General features: G+C 35.3%; 3 protein-coding genes and 2 long non-coding RNA genes across 7 annotated transcripts; 2 read left to right on the plus strand and 3 right to left on the minus strand.

Annotated features, from left to right (window-relative positions):
- The first annotated feature begins 2,673 nt into the window (after window positions 1–2,673).
- LOC141708501 (putative histone H2A variant 2) lies at window positions 2,674–10,296 on the plus strand. 2 transcript variants are annotated; one of them, XM_074512163.1, is made up of 9 exons: window positions 2,674–2,794; window positions 3,067–3,202; window positions 7,528–7,825; window positions 7,922–8,061; window positions 8,194–8,286; window positions 8,816–8,877; window positions 9,208–9,314; window positions 9,725–9,817; window positions 10,091–10,296. In XM_074512163.1, the coding sequence occupies exons 2-9, from the start codon at window positions 3,080–3,082 to the stop codon at window positions 10,129–10,131; spliced, it is 957 nt and encodes a 318-aa protein (XP_074368264.1). In that variant the 5' UTR covers window positions 2,674–2,794; window positions 3,067–3,079; the 3' UTR covers window positions 10,132–10,296. The 2 variants fall into 2 exon arrangements, with proteins under 2 accessions (XP_074368264.1, XP_074368265.1); XM_074512164.1 differs by lacking the exons at window positions 7,528–7,825; window positions 7,922–8,061; window positions 8,194–8,286; ... (2 more) ...; window positions 9,725–9,817; window positions 10,091–10,296 and adding an exon at window positions 5,868–6,391.
- LOC141708503 (uncharacterized) lies at window positions 7,951–10,081 on the minus strand. Its single transcript, XR_012569506.1, has 4 exons — window positions 9,912–10,081; window positions 9,705–9,769; window positions 8,213–8,279; window positions 7,951–8,105 (listed from the first exon to the last, which is right to left on the minus strand). It is a non-coding gene; the product is annotated as an uncharacterized LOC141708503 (long non-coding RNA).
- A 1,228-nt stretch (window positions 10,297–11,524) lies between the features above and the next one.
- Window positions 11,525–13,910, plus strand: LOC141708502 (uncharacterized). Of its 2 annotated transcripts, XR_012569505.1 has the most exons (4): window positions 11,525–12,238; window positions 12,475–12,825; window positions 12,925–13,261; window positions 13,348–13,910. It is a non-coding gene; the product is annotated as an uncharacterized LOC141708502 (long non-coding RNA). The 2 variants fall into 2 exon arrangements; XR_012569504.1 differs by having other exon boundaries at window positions 12,475–13,261.
- A 2,003-nt stretch (window positions 13,911–15,913) lies between these two features.
- LOC141701078 (uncharacterized) lies at window positions 15,914–16,420 on the minus strand. Its single transcript, XM_074504725.1, has one exon. It carries the CDS (start codon window positions 16,418–16,420, stop codon window positions 15,914–15,916), a length of 507 nt encoding a protein of 168 aa, XP_074360826.1.
- Window positions 16,421–16,495: 75 nt separating this feature from the next.
- On the minus strand, window positions 16,496–17,023 carry LOC141701086 (uncharacterized). Its single transcript, XM_074504734.1, has one exon. The coding sequence runs from the start codon at window positions 17,021–17,023 to the stop codon at window positions 16,496–16,498; it is 528 nt and encodes a 175-aa protein (XP_074360835.1).
- Between the last annotated feature and the right edge of the window lie 486 nt (window positions 17,024–17,509).

Below are 17,509 nucleotides of genomic sequence, written 5' to 3' on the forward strand. Positions count from 1 at the left end.
CATGGCTAATATGATTTATGTTTAGTTTTCAGATCTTACTTAAACAGGATAAATCAGTACTTATTGGAAGTCAGGACTTAAGGATATCAGTACTTATATTATCAGGAGATAATTATCAGAAGATGGATATCAGAACTTAAGTACTGAAGGATGTTCAGATAAGGACAGCAGCTGATTAAAGGAAAGAAGATCGAGACAAACATAAGAAGAGATATGCATGAAGAAGGAATTCTATGAAGAATAGAATACTTGGAAGAAAAGATATCTGATTGATATATTTTAGGAAGCAGAATTATATTCCATATCAATTAGCGATTATCTTGTAACTGTGTAGTATATAAACACATACATAGGGTTTACACTATAAGTGTTATCATATTCGAGAAGATTATTCATTGTAACCCTAGCAGCTCTCGTGATATTTGTTCATCATTGAGATGTAACAGTTCCATACTGTAACAGAGTTTATTGTTTCAATAAAGTTTGTTTTCTGTTACTTGAGATATTAAAGTTCGATTTAATTATACTTTACACTGTATTCACCCCCTCTACAGTGAGTGTGTGACCTAACAGAATAACATCAACTCAACACAGTGAATAATTAATTGTGCTAATTGAGGTCTAAATTGACTCAATTCATTCAAAGACTCGTAGAAAAGAGTTAATAGGTTTAATCCTAAATATGGAAAAAAAGAGAAGATAGAATGAACCACCTGAACATGGGTCGTTAAAGGCGGCTACGACGCAAAAAGTAAAGGTATGAGGTTGAGTGGAGGTATGAGTACATATTTCTGCATATATTAACATAAATTAAATACACTATTGTGGTTAGAGCTTTACATGGGTATTTATAACCAACAAACCGGCAACATGGATATTGGATCAAAGTATACCAAAAAATGAGAATATTGGCTATTTTTTCTTATTTTATTAATAAGTGGCAATACATTTAAGTGATCATAGAGTTTATAATTACAAAAATATAACTGTTTGTCATAAATTTCAATGATTTTCGTCACACCATTTCTATAATAATTTATCACACGATTTGATGACATATACCGTATGTCCCATTAATACTAATATTTAGATCCACTGAATATTAAAATATCAACTGAAAAAGGTATGTATTAAGCATGAATGTGTGTGGGTGTGTATTTATATATAGTTTAGCTTATAGTATTCATAAAATATGTGATCATACTGGTTTATATTGGTGTTTGGATGCGTCCTTACATCCCAAAACGTGAACGAATGGTATGGATTAAAACGATTAATTACGGTGCGATTTCTCTATCAAATGCAACCATGGGTCGTTTAACATGCCCAAAGCTATGTACTTGTTAATATTGAGCAAGGGAGGGGGGAGATTTATTAAGATCAAAAATAAAAATTCAAGAAGACTTAAATTCAAATAACAGTTATAAATTAAAAGTATATGTTAATAAACTACTATATTCTGCAGTAGTTCAAACAATCATCTACATGTTCGTAACAATAATCCATATAAGTCACCCATTACACAATAAGGAATACATTATAAATGTTGTTTCAGCTTAATGTCAAATGCCGGAGAACATATTCTGCACTAATGCCATCATACCCTAAAAACTACTCATTATATAAATAAACAGATACATCATCTATTATCCACCCTAAGACAATATGAATAGATCGTCAACATCTGCAATTAAAATAACATATTCGTGCAATTAGAGTATGTCCGTGCATTGCACGAGCTATAGAGCTAGTTAGCACTAACACACTAATATCTTTCCGGCACAAATAAAAAATCACTTCAATCTCCAATAAACTCAATTGTAGTTTGGTCGCCGAATTGTAATTGTTGAATTTTTGTATTCAAATTTAAGATTAGATATAATAGTAATAGTTATTAAAAAAATTAGTCCTAGATTTGAATTTTATCAACAAACCAAGTAATTATAAATTAAAATATTCTCATGAAAACACATAACCTATTTAATTGGGTCGGGTATATATTTTTTAAAACCTATTTATCGTATCAGTTTATGAACTTATTTATTTTAAAATCTCATTATTATAAATAGGTATTATAATATCATGAAAGATACGTTCGGCTATACCTGTTTCATGTACGGATAATATTTATTTTATTTTGGATACGAATAATATCCGTTTTTTCGAATATGAATGCCGATATTTCAGACGAATATCAATTTTTTTGGATTTTTTTGATGATCATATCGTATTGACAATAATTTTAGAATAGAATAACTTTTTTACATTAAACTCAAATGATATTTTTATGTATGTATAAGTATTTGTATAATTATATAATTTTTTTATAAATATATTATTTAATACATATACACACACTATAAATTAATAAAATATATTTTAAATTATATATATATAATCTAAATATTATATTTGTTTTTAATTTTGTAATTCGAATATCCTGAATTCGGATACATATAATATTCATTTTTTTACATATGAATAATATCTATTTTTTTTCAAATACAAATGTGAATTTTTCAAATGAATATCGATTTTTTGAACGTTTGAATTTTTTGACCGCCCTGCATCTAACAGGGCAATTTAGTCACAATAATAATTTCGAAATTAAAAATTTTGTTGTCCGCCCAAATTTGACCCGCCAGTACAGAAAAAATTTAACAAATTACAAGGGCAAAAATGTAAATAACTATGAAAAACGAAATAAAGTTCTAACCAAAAGCCTCATCCGCAATTTAACTTCTCTAAAATCGTCGTCTCTCTCTTTCTCTCTCTAACTTCACACAACTCTCAGGTAATCTCTTTCTCTCTCTAGATTTATACCTATATTAATTTGTATAAACATGTAATTGTGATGTTGTTATGTTAATTTTGTTATGCTAGGTTATTTTTTGACTAGTTCATTGCTTCAATTTGCTAGATCTCGCATATTTGTGTTGTTTAAATGATAAGCTTGTGTCTTTTTGCGTATGTGTGTGTGATTTTACACGTATGTATGTGTTTGTGTTTGTTTATAAGCTGTTATGTGTTAATTTGATGTAATTAGTGATAAATCTGTTTGTTTAGTCAAGAAGAATAGATGGCGGGAAAAGGAGGGAAGGGTTTAGTGGCTGGAAAAACAACGGCTGCTGCAGCGGCAGCTAGCAAGGACAAGGATAACAAGAAAAGGCCGATTTCTAGGTCGTCTCGCGCTGGTCTTCAGGTATAATATGGTTGTTTTTTTGTTCTGAATTGGCGGTTATTTGAACATTTATTGTGTATAATAGGGAGTTTTGGATTTCATTTGTTTGCTTGCTTGCGGTTTGTGTTATATGTGTTTTTTGCGGATCTTGTGAATTGTGATTTAGAATGTTTTGAGTTTTCAAATTGGTGTGGTTCCTCTACGCCGCCTAGGACACCAGAATATCGAACCATGAACGAAGAAAGGCATGAGAGACAAATAGGCGAGCAGCCGTTGACGTTTTCTTAGAATTTTACGCAATTATAAATAGAAATAACCACGACAAAAGCTAAAAGACGGGTCTTCGTCTTTTGCTCAGCCAATAGACAAACGAGCACCGGCCGCAACAGCAGGAAGCTCATGGCTAGATGGATCGGTTTCGGGTCAAATAGGAAGAACTAGAAGATTCCACCTCCGTAATAACGAATTTGCAAAATGGATCTGTTTATCATAAAGAGATTTGTCGTTCCTGACCCTAATTAGGACATTGAAATTAGAGATGTTTTTGACATTAATGTTTACGATGTTGACTCGTCTATAGCTAATATTGTCTAAGGCTTTTACGAATTGTGTAGAAATTAAATAAAGGTAAAAGATAAATTCATATCTGAAAATGTGACAATTGGTGAGAAACTGTGGATACAGCACTGACACAATAGGTGGAATGTTGAAACTGGACAATAGCACAAGTAGAAACAAGGAGTTTACTTTTGAAAGTTTTTGTCCCGTGTGTGTGTGTCATAATTAGTGCTTCTCTAAACCACCTATGTATTGTGTTGAAATTTAGGCTTTAAGAACTCGATTGTTCACTTGATTACTTGAGCTACTGTGTTCTGTTACTCCTAGGTGACAGCTGTAAGGGTGTTGATTTTACTCAGAGGTTATGGTATATAAAAATGCTAATCTTCTGGAAATTTTTGCATAGTTTTAGTTGATTCTGAAACCCATATGATATGATCATAAAGATGTCTTCAACCTGTTTCAGAAATAGGGATGCATGAATTACTTCTTTTAAGCGATTCTTTGTTTGTCAATCTAGCCTGAATGGACTATCACATCTTTTATCTCGCTTTTCTTGATAGTAGTTTTCATAGTGCTTTGTGGTTAATTATATATGTTTTGTAGTTGGAGTATTTCGCTACCTATTACTGCTGACTTGCGGACTTCTTGAATTATTTTTGAAACACGAAAATGTAAGCTTTCCTTTTACCAATATTTATTGTTGAAAGAAGGTAAAGTGGGAAGCTTCATTTATATTTTCTGTAGTATGAGTATCTAAAGGAAATATCCCTTTAATTGCAAAAGTAATAGCTGCTGCCAGTGAAGGCTGTTTCATGTTAGGGATTCAGACCAATTATGCTGAGCAGCATAGTAGTGGCACACATCACTGAAACTTACTACTCGAAACATAACATAACCTCTTAACTATTAAAATTCAAAGCCAAAGAGTATCAGAACTTAGAAGAATAATCTACAGTAACAATAAGCTGAATACGTTGTGTTTTCCATTAATCTATAAATTTGTTAAATACTTTTATTATAGTTGTTTCCTATATTACATATAGGAATTCTCTTGTTAAGAAGCTATGTATCAATGGTACTCTTAAGTTTGAACTTGCTACAAGCAGGTAGTAATTGATGATCTCTAGTTCTGCAATGGAGTGAATAATTGTATGATGGTATCGGTTAGGTTTAAGGATCATTTTCTTGGTAGAATTACTGATGATAGGGCACACATTCCATATGACATATTTTCCATTCTTCTTTCTTGCTTAAACTTCTGGCCTCATCAAAAATATAAGCTACCGTATGAACTTTTTGCAATAACAATGTGCAGGTCAATCTTTTCCTTTACTAGCCTAAATATTCCATGACTATGTAACTGTTTTGTTCTTTTGAACAATAAACCAGCCTGACAGAACTCATGATTGTTCTAATGTACTGCATTATTTTTACTAAAGTAACTCTGTATAAATAATTGTAAATGTACGTAGTGCTAATAATACAACAGTGCTTAAGGTTGATATAGTCTTAAAAATACAGCAAAACCTTGGTCTAAACCACAATCATGTGTTGCTTGCATGCAGTATTATTTTTATCATCAAAGTGGTATTACACAGATAGCATTCTTACTTTCTTTGGTTTCACAATCGAATGTTACAATGCACATGGTCTTTACTCATCGGAAATCCGTACTGGTCCAAGTTTTTAATGTTTTTTGCAGTCTCATTATCTAATGAATGTAGTATGAGAAGATACATGACAATTTAGTCAATTAAGAACTTGTCTTTATCATATCTTCTGGTTATGAGATGTGTTTGGCTTGACCTCAAATGTAGCACTTATACAAATGCCAAAAGGTAATTGTGCTAGGCCTCCAAGTGCACCCATTCACACAGTGAAGCCAGTAGTGCACAAGCCATATATGGATAATTGTGATTTCTAGCTTGTTGCAAATTTTTCTTTTGGCATTTCCTAATTATTTAAAAGATTGGTTCATCAGAAATTTTTAGCTTATATTGCCCTCCTTGTCAATTAAAATATTGGAGTCCCGTCTACTATATTGCACTTGTTGTACATTTTACAAGAGCTACTTATTATACAAGTTTGATAGAACAGCCATTATTTGTTATCTTCTCGGGTTCAGTTTCCGGTTGGTCGAATTCATCGTCACCTGAAAACGAGGACTTCTGCTAATGGGCGAGTTGGCGCCACTGCAGCTGTGTATTCTGCTGCCATCCTTGAATACCTGACAGCAGAGGTACTCGAATTGGCAGGAAATGCTAGCAAAGATCTGAAGGTGAAGAGAATCACACCAAGGCATTTGCAGCTTGCCATTCGTGGTGACGAGGAGCTTGACACTCTCATTAAAGGAACCATTGCTGGAGGTGGTGTTATCCCCCATATTCACAAATCCCTAATTAACAAAACCACCAAGGAATAAGTTTGTCACTTGTTACTTCAAGACAGTGTACTTGTCTCTGGCTTTGGTAGTTTGATTCCCTGTTGACTAATGCTGGATCCTGTAATTGTAGTTTTAGAGATTCTTGGGTATATAACTCTCACCATATGTAGTCCTTGCAGCTTAAAATAGGGAGTTATTAGTTCGGAGTCTATCAAATTCATGTATTCTAATTACTGGGTTAATGTTATGGATTGTGTTTGGTTCGATTCCTGTTTGTCCCACTTGTTTGTTGATTGAATCGTAGATACTTACTGAATTATTTGTTCATTTTATTTCTTCTGATCAGCGCTTAGTTTGCAACAAATACTCGGTGTTGGAAGTAGTTTGCCTTCACAGAAGCTCTGAATGGGTGATTTATATAACATGTTCGTGTACCGAAGGAATTTACTTTCGATCTGGTTTAAAATTGAAATTAATATTTGATAGGTGTATCTTGTATGTTAGCATTAGTTCATTTGATTCAATATGATGCTGGGCAGGAGGGATTTAATTTCCAGTAACTTTGATTTCAAATGGCAGTTGATAATCTGATATGTATATCTTGTAGATTAGCATTAGTTCAAATGACAGGATTTGCGATTAACTGAGGGCTCGCTGTGTAGCTTGTTGCCAGCTTATTTTGTACTTCTGTGACTTGCAGTTTTCCTAGTTATAATTTATAATCAAGACTGTGTGACCAACAAAAGAGTACATATTGTATGAAAATCGTATATAATTTACGTGATTGCAAGTTACAAATGAAAGGTTTAGTCAAATGAAACTTAATCTGGACAGACCAATATCCATGGTCTATTCCTGGGGCGGAAAATGAAATCTAACCTGTCGATGATTGTAGTGTCAGTCAATTGAAGAGAAGCTGAGAAATTTCATTTAGTAATAAGTGATTAAAGATGCCAAAAACTGTGTTAAAATATAAGTAGGAGCAATCGAATTGCTTTACCAGCCAGCTGTAGGTGACAATTTCCTAATATGATTATAGGCTGAGGCTGCTGCTTATGGATTACAATGTTAGGATTTGTCTGATTGTTCCAAAACAGGGAATTTTGATTTTGCCGACATATCAATATATCTCACCTCTGAATATTACAATGTTAGGACACAGATGTTTTGCGACTTATACAGATTAGTTATAGTATGTTGCGTTAAAAGTTCACTGACCTATCAGGAATCAATTTCGGCCGGTCATTAATAGTATAATGATGTAAAACTCTTGTGAATCATGCTCACTGTCTACTTTCTCGTACGGCTTATGTATTGTTAAACTTTCAGTTTCTCGCACGAGGAATCTTTGTTGTTAATATGCTCTAACATGCTGTTTTGTTGTTTCATGCATCTCTTCAAGGAGTTTAAAAGAGTTAAATTACAGCACTTTGAGAAGTGCAGGGACAGTGTCAATTCTCAGATTACCTTCATGCTAAACATGGATGCAACACTTGTTCTGCATGTCACCAGCCCAGTTTTTCCTTGCGTGAGCCAACGCAACATGCATACACAGAGATATCCTCCTCGTATTGTGTCTGCAATGACATCGCCAACACAAAATGTAGAAACAATAACAACTTTGAAGACTGAATACAAAGACAATTGGTTCGACCGTATCGCCATTAATTATCTATCTAACACCGTACAAGAAACAATAGGTTTGCTTCTTTACTTCCACATACATAAGTGATGCGATTATGTATAAGTTGAACAGAAAAGTATTCATGTATATATGTGTTTGTTTTGTATTACAGGATTCAAAAGCAGCAAGAAGGGTTATGAAGGTCTGGTGGAGGCCACAATAGCAGCAAGGCAGCACTTCAGTCCAGACCAACAACAACAACTGGTCATTCAAGCTCTTGACAAAGCTTTTCCCAAGCCTATTCTCTCTTTGGTGAGTTCTTTCTTGTCAACATTGTGCTCTCTCTCCCTGCCTCTCTACATACATATCAATGCATAAGTCATACATTACGACAATGCAGATTATAAATAAGAATATGAAATTGATGTCATGTCTTAATGGCAGATTAGAGCAGTGCTACCACCATCAAAACTTCAAAGGGAATATTTTGCTGCGTTTACTACAATATTCTTTCCCTGGCTAGTAGGCCCCTGCGAGGTATGAGGAACATTAAGTTAACGTGCAATTGATAGGTATAACAAAGGTGGACACTAGAGAGGTGTTAAGGAATCTGACTATACTAATAAAATTATTAAGTATTTTGAACTTACGCATGCAACAGGTCGACAGCAAATCCATATTTAGTCAAGTTAGTTTAGATACTGTAAACACATAGGTTGTGTTTGTTTACCCAGTTTATAATGATATAATCGTAGGACTTTCCAAATCGATCTCATGTTGTCGAGCTTGATCCTTCAAAAGAGTCCAATAAGTCTAATCACTTTTAAGTTCAGAAATTACTATTCAATAGTATGGTTCTTTATCAAATAGGTTCCCCCTCCCCTCCCAAGAAAACAAAAAAGTAACCAGAAATATTTCAAAAGAATACTTTAAAGATGAATGATGGCCAAGAGAAAAAAAATTAGTCCGGTTAAACAATCATACCAAGTGCTCTAGCAAGCTTAACATTGCAAGTACAATGCTTGATTTAAATTCCATTGCTAATGTCTAATTTTTCTGATACAAGGTGAGAAAGTCGGAGTTCAATGGAAAAGAAGAGAAGAATGTTGTCCACATAAAAAAATGCAGGTAAAGTCAGTTGTTGTCTTATATTGAATAACATAAATTAAGTTATTTGAGGAGGGGTCAGTTCCACTCTGGTCTATAGGAACCGGTTCCTTAAGCTGGGCCATCTGGACACCCTGGGAATCCACTTCTTTTTCTGTAAGCAGGCCAAATAAGTAACTAGCAGAACCTCGTCAAGTTGATTAGAGACAGTTACATATGAACCAGTATTTTCAATTCCCTTTATTTTTCTATTGTTGTTGATGGTTCGGTTCAGTCAATCAAGTCACTATAAACATCATCATCATTTGCATGATAAATGTCAAAATCTTATATCGTCTTCATAAGTTTCAGGGTTTTGGAGGAGAGCAATTGTGTTAATATCTGCACCAATTTATGTAAGATGCCTTCTCAAGCGTTCATTAAGGACTCCTTTGGAATACCAGTCAACATGCTTCCGAGTAAGTATTTAGCGATAGGAAGCCTGTATACTGATAACTAAATATGTCAATTAGTATGTCCTCAAGCTTGCATACCACTTAATTTTGTTTATGAATATTTTGATCAGAAGGGTACATGTATAAGTATGTTTCTGATAAAAAATAATACACTTGTAATACTTCAAAACAACTATCATATCTTCATAACAATAAGAAAATCATACTTTCTACTTGGAAATAAAGCAATACGCCAAAATGACACAAAGGAAAAAGAGAGATTTGCAGACAACTGTGTGCACACACTATTATATGCACAGCTCACCAAACTCAATTTACAGTCCCATTAAGGAACCATTAAGGGTGCACATATACAGAATAATACTTGACAAGGAAGAACCAATGGCTTCTCACCTTATGTTATTCATTTGCAGATTTTGATGATATGAGCTGTGAGATGATATATGGTCAGGAACCACCTGCACCAAGTGAGGATCCAGCATTTAAGCAACCATGTTACAAACTATGTAATTATTTCAAATCCCCCTTCTGTTTCTTTTATAGGTTTACGTATATCTTTTCAACTATTAATATATAGTTAAAAACTAGAAGAGATTTTACCTTTGATAGTATCACTACGAGGGTCAAATATCATGCTGCTGGTAGTTCCTGAAAAGGTTGCTTTAATTTGGAAGCTTAGCTTTACTGGAACAAACAAGTCCCCTCACATAATATTATTACAATTATTATGTATGTCATAGACAATCGTACTTATGTGTTTGTTTCCTTGTAACATGCAGGCAATGCAAAGCAAAATCACAGTACATCCTGCACTAGCTAATCCAGATGAGGAAGAGCCTTGTGACAATTTAATAAATATATAGATCACTCATGAATGTATTATGTATGTCAACTAAATAACAATGATAAGCAGACGACTCGTCAATATACGACTAATGCAGATCCATCAACATATATAATGATGAATCTTTTGGGATCCTCTCTATGCCAACTTCTTATAGCTGGTCAAGTCAATGACAGATAAAATGGTTTCCCTAACCGGTATAAAAGAAATCGAGTAAAAAACAGTACTACTTATTCATCACATGTATACAAGCTCTAAGTTTTACAGATATGCACTAATTTGTAAATGGCATATGGTCAGCTACATCCTTCAAGTCTAATCACGTAAGTTATACTAAGACATTTAAGTATGAAAACACAGTAAGGATCAAACGATAACCTCTTCAATAGCCAACCCATTTCAACCATCTTTATCCATCCAGACGTAAGTACATATAAAATTTTAAAGTCGATGTAAGGTGTATCAGCTTGACTGAACTTTAGCTAACTGTTTCTACTAAATTTTGTAGGTTAATTGCTAAGAACTATTTAGGTCGATTCGTGAAATATAACTAAACTAATAAGAACGAAAATATGAATGACTTGCGAAATTGGTGACGCGGAAAACCTGAGAACATGAAAAAAACTGCGGGAGGGATTGTGTTCCCTACCTAAAGAGCTTTCATTATGATTTTGAGTTGATTACAAGATATAATTTCTGATTACATTCTTCATATTCCAAACAATGTTTTTTGCTGTGTTTTGCCCTATCTGTATGAACACTTTGTGTTGGGAGTTGGTGGTAGTGTCAAGGTTGTTTTTTGTGTTCTTTTTCCTTTTTTCTTGATCCATGCTAACTTCTTGTGTTTATACCCTAATCTTCTCCTGTTTGTTCCACCTTTTTCTCCTCGCATTTGAATCATCCTCGTCTTTTCTCTCTCCCTTCTCCCATTGTTAGATCGTGCCTAAAGAATCGGTCTTGTTGTTGAACTTGCTCCTCCGAAATCCTCCGAAATAGGGACAATGTTGGACTAGCTCTATTCTTCCAACTTGATTGTTAGTTAACTTCTATGATATCGTCTAGATATCTTCACGTCCTTAATCCACTCCCATCTCAACATGTTCCCTCTTCCTGTCATGTTGAAGCCAAGAAAAACCAGTACTAACAATAGCCCCGGATTTATTGAATTAATCAATAAAATCTCCACAATCTAATTAGATATGATCATAATGATAACATATGCGTGATACTACGTTGGATGCGTGCACCGTCTGTTAGTCTTCCTCTTGGAAGTTGCGTGTACCATGAAGAGATATACATGCATTGATGTTTCACTTATCAAAAAATCTCTTCCCAACATCTTATAAATACCCTCTTGTATTCCCTATATACTCTCACTTGTTATAGGTTTTTCTTTCTCTAACTTTTTTCACCCTAATCAGCCGCTTTCTCTAAGACCACATCATCCTGTAAAGCAAAAAACTCTTGTACCTTCTTTATCCATGGCTAAAAGAAGCTCCAAACATGCTGAAAACCCAAACAATCAGAGCTCCAATGCATCCTCAAATCCTTCTGGATGGGTTGTTACCAACTTGTTGTATTTCCGTGACAGTCAGCCTAGTTCTATGAAATCCAAAAAACTTGATAACGCCCAGTTGTTATTTCCTTCTAAGGCCATAGCCTTTACTCCAGATGTCGATGTCCGCACGAATTTCCACGGGGCCAATTGGGTATATTTCTACTATTACCCCTTTGACATCAGTTTCACCTTTCCTTTCCCCAAATTGGTTGTTGATATATTGAAGACCTTGAATATATCCCCGGGAAAACTTATGCCGTTTGCATAGAGGAACCTTGCTTGTTTAGACGCGATTGAAAACAATCATCACTTCCAAATTGATGTTAAGGTGATTGAGCAGACATACAGCCTAAAAAAATTCAGCAACTGTCGTTTTGGCTTCTCAAACAAGAACACAGACGACCCCATGATCTTGAACCATGATACCGTCAATGATAAGAATTGGAAAAAGGACTTCTTTTTTGTAGACAAGAGATCCCTCTGAAAGAAAAGGCGCTTACCTGTTAGAGCGTTGGAATAATACTGGTAACAGTCATTCTGATTTTACTATTGTTCCCTTTTCTATTTGGCTTTGTATAATGATATTATAGCCTTTAGACTTGCCCAACTTGTTTCCTTGTTTATGCATCATTATTGTGTTTTTGTATTTAAGCCAAACTTTTACATCTTTTCATACTCTTCATATTTCGTATATCACTTATCACTCTCGTAGTTTTAAGACTCGCCCCTTTTATTTCCCTCTTTAATTTGTCTTCAAGCAGATTGTGAATTTGAAGCTGATGAAGGAAATTTCATTGCCAAAGGGATTGTTGCGAAGATCTGTGGTTGGAGACAGGCTATAACCCAATTTTCTTGATCGCCCTATCCGCAACAATGCTAACAGAGTAAATGTTGAAGAGTTTGCTGTCAAGATGAGGAATAATGTGGCATGACTGAAGGATGTGCCCCTGAGCTTCCTGGAAGTAAGGGCGCGTCTACAAGGACTAGAAGTAAGTTGTCTACCCTTATTCTTAAGCCTTCCCTGTCTATTCACAGTGTTTCATCGGAATCTATGGAAAGTCCAAAAACTGTGAATGAAAATGAGATGAGCTCAGGACTCAAGTATGCTAGAGGTATACGTCGAATATTTTTCTTTTTGATGTATCTTCTTTTTTCTTGTTGTTCCTTGTTATTTTTGTTAGCGTATCTTGATCCGTACTTTGTAATTGTAGAATTCAAACCTCCAGTCATTAAGCCATTATTAGTATGTAGTAAAGAGTTGTTTAAAAGATCCCGTGAGGATAAGCCTACTGAGACCGAATCTTCCAAAGCTCCTTTCTTAGCTAGCCCCGTCACAAGTCCCCCCATAAAGAAATAAAAGCTACCCCATCTAGTGCAGGAACTAGTAGTCAGTTTACCCCTCTTGCTTCTCAGGCTTACAATGTTGGAGTCAATCTGTCTAAATTTGCACACTTATTGGGAGTCATGATTCTTCCTCAGTCAATGGAGGGTCATTCTGCCAAAACCGTCGGATCGATAATGGACTATGATGCAGGTTACTCTTTCCATGTAAGTAACTTGTCTACTATAATGTTGTAAATTTCTGTAATTGTATTTGCGCTGACTTCATTCATAACGCTTCCACATCTCCTCAGGTTCTACAAAGCATTTTGGTTGCTCTTGAAGTCCATGGGCACGAGTCAAAGATATTTAAGGACATTGAAATCGAACATAAAGTGTCTTTTTCAAAGATCCAAGCTGCTGAGGAGCTGGCGAGTTAGAACTTGAAAGCTAAAGATGATGTGCAGAAAGAGCTTGAAGATTTTGCTACGAAAGTCCAGTCCTTAGAGAAGGATATACGTGATGAAGCTGAGAGAGTCGTCCATCAACATATCATGAGGACACGTGTTGATATGATGCTTGAATATCATAGGGGTGAATGGAGCTCATTGAATGTACTCGAAACCGTGAAGATTTATAACGAAGCCTTTCCTGATGATGCCTTTCCCCTTGATGAATTCAACAGTCCCGGTGATGGTGACAGAGAGATAAAGTCCCCTAGAGAAGGTGATCCTAGATGAGTAATTGAGCTCCTCTGCTAGATTATGAACTTGTTCAATTTTGTCTTGAACTTGTTATATTTTGGTACTTTGGTTGGTTTTGTTACATTTAGTCCTTGTTTCGCTTTATAGCGGGGGATCGTGATTTGCTTCGTGTTGATTTTTGCCTTGAACTTTTAACGTAACTTTAACTATGTTTCTATGCATTTTATTTCCGTATTTATCGTATCACTGTCTCTTCTTGTGTATTTTAAGCGTATTCTCGACTTGTTCCTTTTTGTCGATCGTAGTTATCTTGTCTTATGAGATATCACATATACAATTTAGCAATTCATTGTAGATTTTGAGCATTGATTAGTAGTTCAATTTGTAAATCAGAATCCTTCTAATTGTTGTGAATATTATGACCAATTGTTTGACATAATGGAGTAACCATTTACACAATTTTATAAGGCAAGCTTTCATCTTGTCAACAACATGTATCTTAACGACTTAGTTTTTTGTTTCGTATCCAACTGTAATCGTCAATTTGCCCTATTTGATTCTTCAATATACGTTGGTGCATGCACTCATAGAGTGGTTAAGAGGCCTTTATCCCTTTTGAAACTCACCAAAATATTACGTCATTTTTTATTATTACGTGAATGTATATAAATGTTATTCATTATTGCAAGGAATTCAATAAAACATGCTCGTCGACTATGAATGTTGATTGCTTATAGCATTTTTATTCAAAGCAACACAATTGTAGTTGGGTGATCAGCCCTTACATCCGTAGTTGACACTTTTTGTTTGTCATATATTGATATACACAATTACTATAAAAGCAACTATAATAAAGTAGACTTATGTGAACTCAAGTATATCTAGAAGACAAGCACAATAGGTAGAAATAAATTGCATAATCATGTAACTTATGATGCAAAACGCAAAGAATCAAAAATATGGGATCAAATTTCTTCAAGTAAAACGCCATACCAACATAAGCAAAATTCAGCAATCAACTATGTCCTAGCGACTTATTTATCAAAGATTCCTAAAAATTGAATTTAAAAGATAAGTTAGTAAAATTTACACATGATAAAGCTTCAAATGTAAAGCATTCCAGCTTCTTGGTACTTGAATTCCATCCAAATTTGATAGCCGATAAGCCCCACGTCCAACAACTGCATCTACAAAGTAAGGCCCTTCCTAGGTGTCGGCAAACTTTCCTGCTGTCTTGTCCATAGTATTTTGGAATGTCTTCCTCAATACCAAGTCGCCAACATGAAAAGCTCTCACATGAACATGTTTGTTATATGTGTTGGCAACCCTCTGTTGGTAAGACACCATACGAATTTTTGTCATCTCTCGAAGCTCGTCCATTGTATCTACATCATATGCCAATTCTTGGCTGTTCATATTAGTTGTCAACAATCCATACCAGGCAGTGGGCATCATGATCTCTGTTGATAAGATAGCTTCAGTCCCCCAGACTAAGCTGTAAGGTGTCTATCCAGCTGATGTCTTAGGAGTAGTCCTATCCAACCACATTACCAAGGCAATTCTTCTGCCCATTTTCTTTTGCACGAAGTCAGTCTCTTCTTGAGGTTGTTGATTATGATCTTATTGCTAGATTCAGCTTATCCGTTGGCTTGAGGGTATCTTGGTTCGACTTGATCAAGTTGATGTTCCAAATTCTATAAAATGCTTCTTTCTTGTCGCTTATAAATTATGATCCATTATCATAAACGATTTCAGATGGCACACCAAACTTGCACAGATGATTCTTTTTGATGAATGATATCACATCTTTCGACGTGACCTAATTGAACACCTCTGCTTCGATTCATTTTGAAAAATAGTCCGTCATGGCCAGCATGAACACTTTCTGTCCAGGTACAAGTGGCATCTTCCCCACAATATCCATCCCCCATCTCATAAAAGACCAAGAGGGAATAAACATGTTAAGATGCTTGGATGGTTGATGTATGATGGGTGCGTGTCTCTGGTAGGCGTCACATTTTTTCATGTAATCCAGTGCATCTTTTCTTAATGTTGGTCGATAATAGCGTAAGAGTAATATCTTCAATGAAAGATTTCTTCCGTTAGTATGATTTCCACACTCCCCTTCATGTGTATTCCTTAAAACCATGTCAGCCTCATGCTTCTTCAAGCACCTTTATAGTAATCCCGTAGAAGACTTTTTAAACAGCTCATCATCGACAACCGTGAACCTTGACACCTTCATCCTAAGGGTTCTTGCTTCATTGTTGTCACTGGGTTTGACTCTAAGTTGCAAGTAATCCTTGTATGTTTGAATCCAGCTATCCATGCCCTCATCTGAATTGTTATCACGTTGATCAAGGGCCAACATCTCCATGTCGTGAACCAACCTTTCAATAGTAGGCTTCATGATATATATAACTGGAATATTACTTAAACTGAGGTCTTTGAAAACAGGTCCAAGCCCAGCTAGTGCATTAGCTTGAGCATTATTCTTCTTTGGAACTTGTTGTATGTTGAATGTGTCAAAATAACTCGTCAATCTCTTGGTGATGTCTAGGCATGTAATAATCTTGTGATCCTTAGCTTCATAAGAGTCGTTGACATGATTCATAATCAATAATGAGTCACAGTTTACATCAATATGTCCGATCTTCATGTTTTTAGCAGTCTTAAACCCCATGATTAATGTTTCGTACTCGGCTTCATTATTGGTGGCTTTGAAATCATAACATATTGAATGTTCTATCATATCCCCCTATGGAGATTTGAGTACAAGCCCCAATCCTGTTCCATTCACATTTGAAGCTTCATCGGTGTACAACGTCCATGGCCTGACGTCCTTCCTTAAAACGACTTGTTGAAATTCTTCCTCAGCTATCGTCATTTGGCTTGGATTGAAATCGGCCAAAAAATCAGCTAAGGCTTGTGATTTTATTGCAGTTCTAGTGTCATATGTAATGTCGTAAGTTCTTAAATATATGGTACATTTAGCCATCCGTCCCTTCAAGTCAAGCTTACTCAAAATATTCCTCAAAGGAAAATTGGTCATAACATGTATTTTGTGTGATTCAAAATGATGCCTCAGCTTGGTTGAGGTCATGGCCAGTGCAAGTACTAGTTTTTCAAGTGACATGTACCTTGTCTCTGCATCCACTAAACTTTTACTGATATAGTATATTGGTGATTGGACGCCTTCACTTTCTTTGACGAGTGCCCCACTCATGGCATGATCTGTAACAGATAGATATACATTAAGGTTCTCACCTTGAAGAGGTTTAGACATGAGTGGAGGGGTAGTGATATAAATCCTTCAAGTCATTGAGCGCGACTTCATGTTTTTCTGACCACACGAACCCTTTGTTCTTTCTCAATACATCATTTGTCTAACGATCAGGAGATAAACCTGTTCAAGAATGCAACCACTCCCGTTAATTTCTGAACAACTTTAACATTCGATGGACTTTTTTAATTCAAAAATCACCTTAATCTGTTCTGGGCTAGCTTCAATCCCTCTCCTCGTCACCATGTGTCCAAGAAATTTTCCGGACGATACATCAAAGTTGCACTTAGACGGTTTCAGCTTCATATTGTACGTCCTCAATATGTCGAACACCTCTTGCAGATCACGTACATGATTTTCAGCATTTGTAGACTTGACAACCATATCATCTATGTAGACTTCCATTGTTTGACCTATTTGATCTTTAAACATCTTGTTGACAAGTCTTTGACATGTTGCCCCAACATTACGTAGTCCAAAAAGCATAGC

Source organism: Apium graveolens, chromosome 2 (genome assembly GCF_009905375.1).
Source record: "Apium graveolens cultivar Ventura chromosome 2, ASM990537v1, whole genome shotgun sequence".
Lineage (NCBI taxonomy): Eukaryota > Viridiplantae > Streptophyta > Magnoliopsida > Apiales > Apiaceae > Apium > Apium graveolens.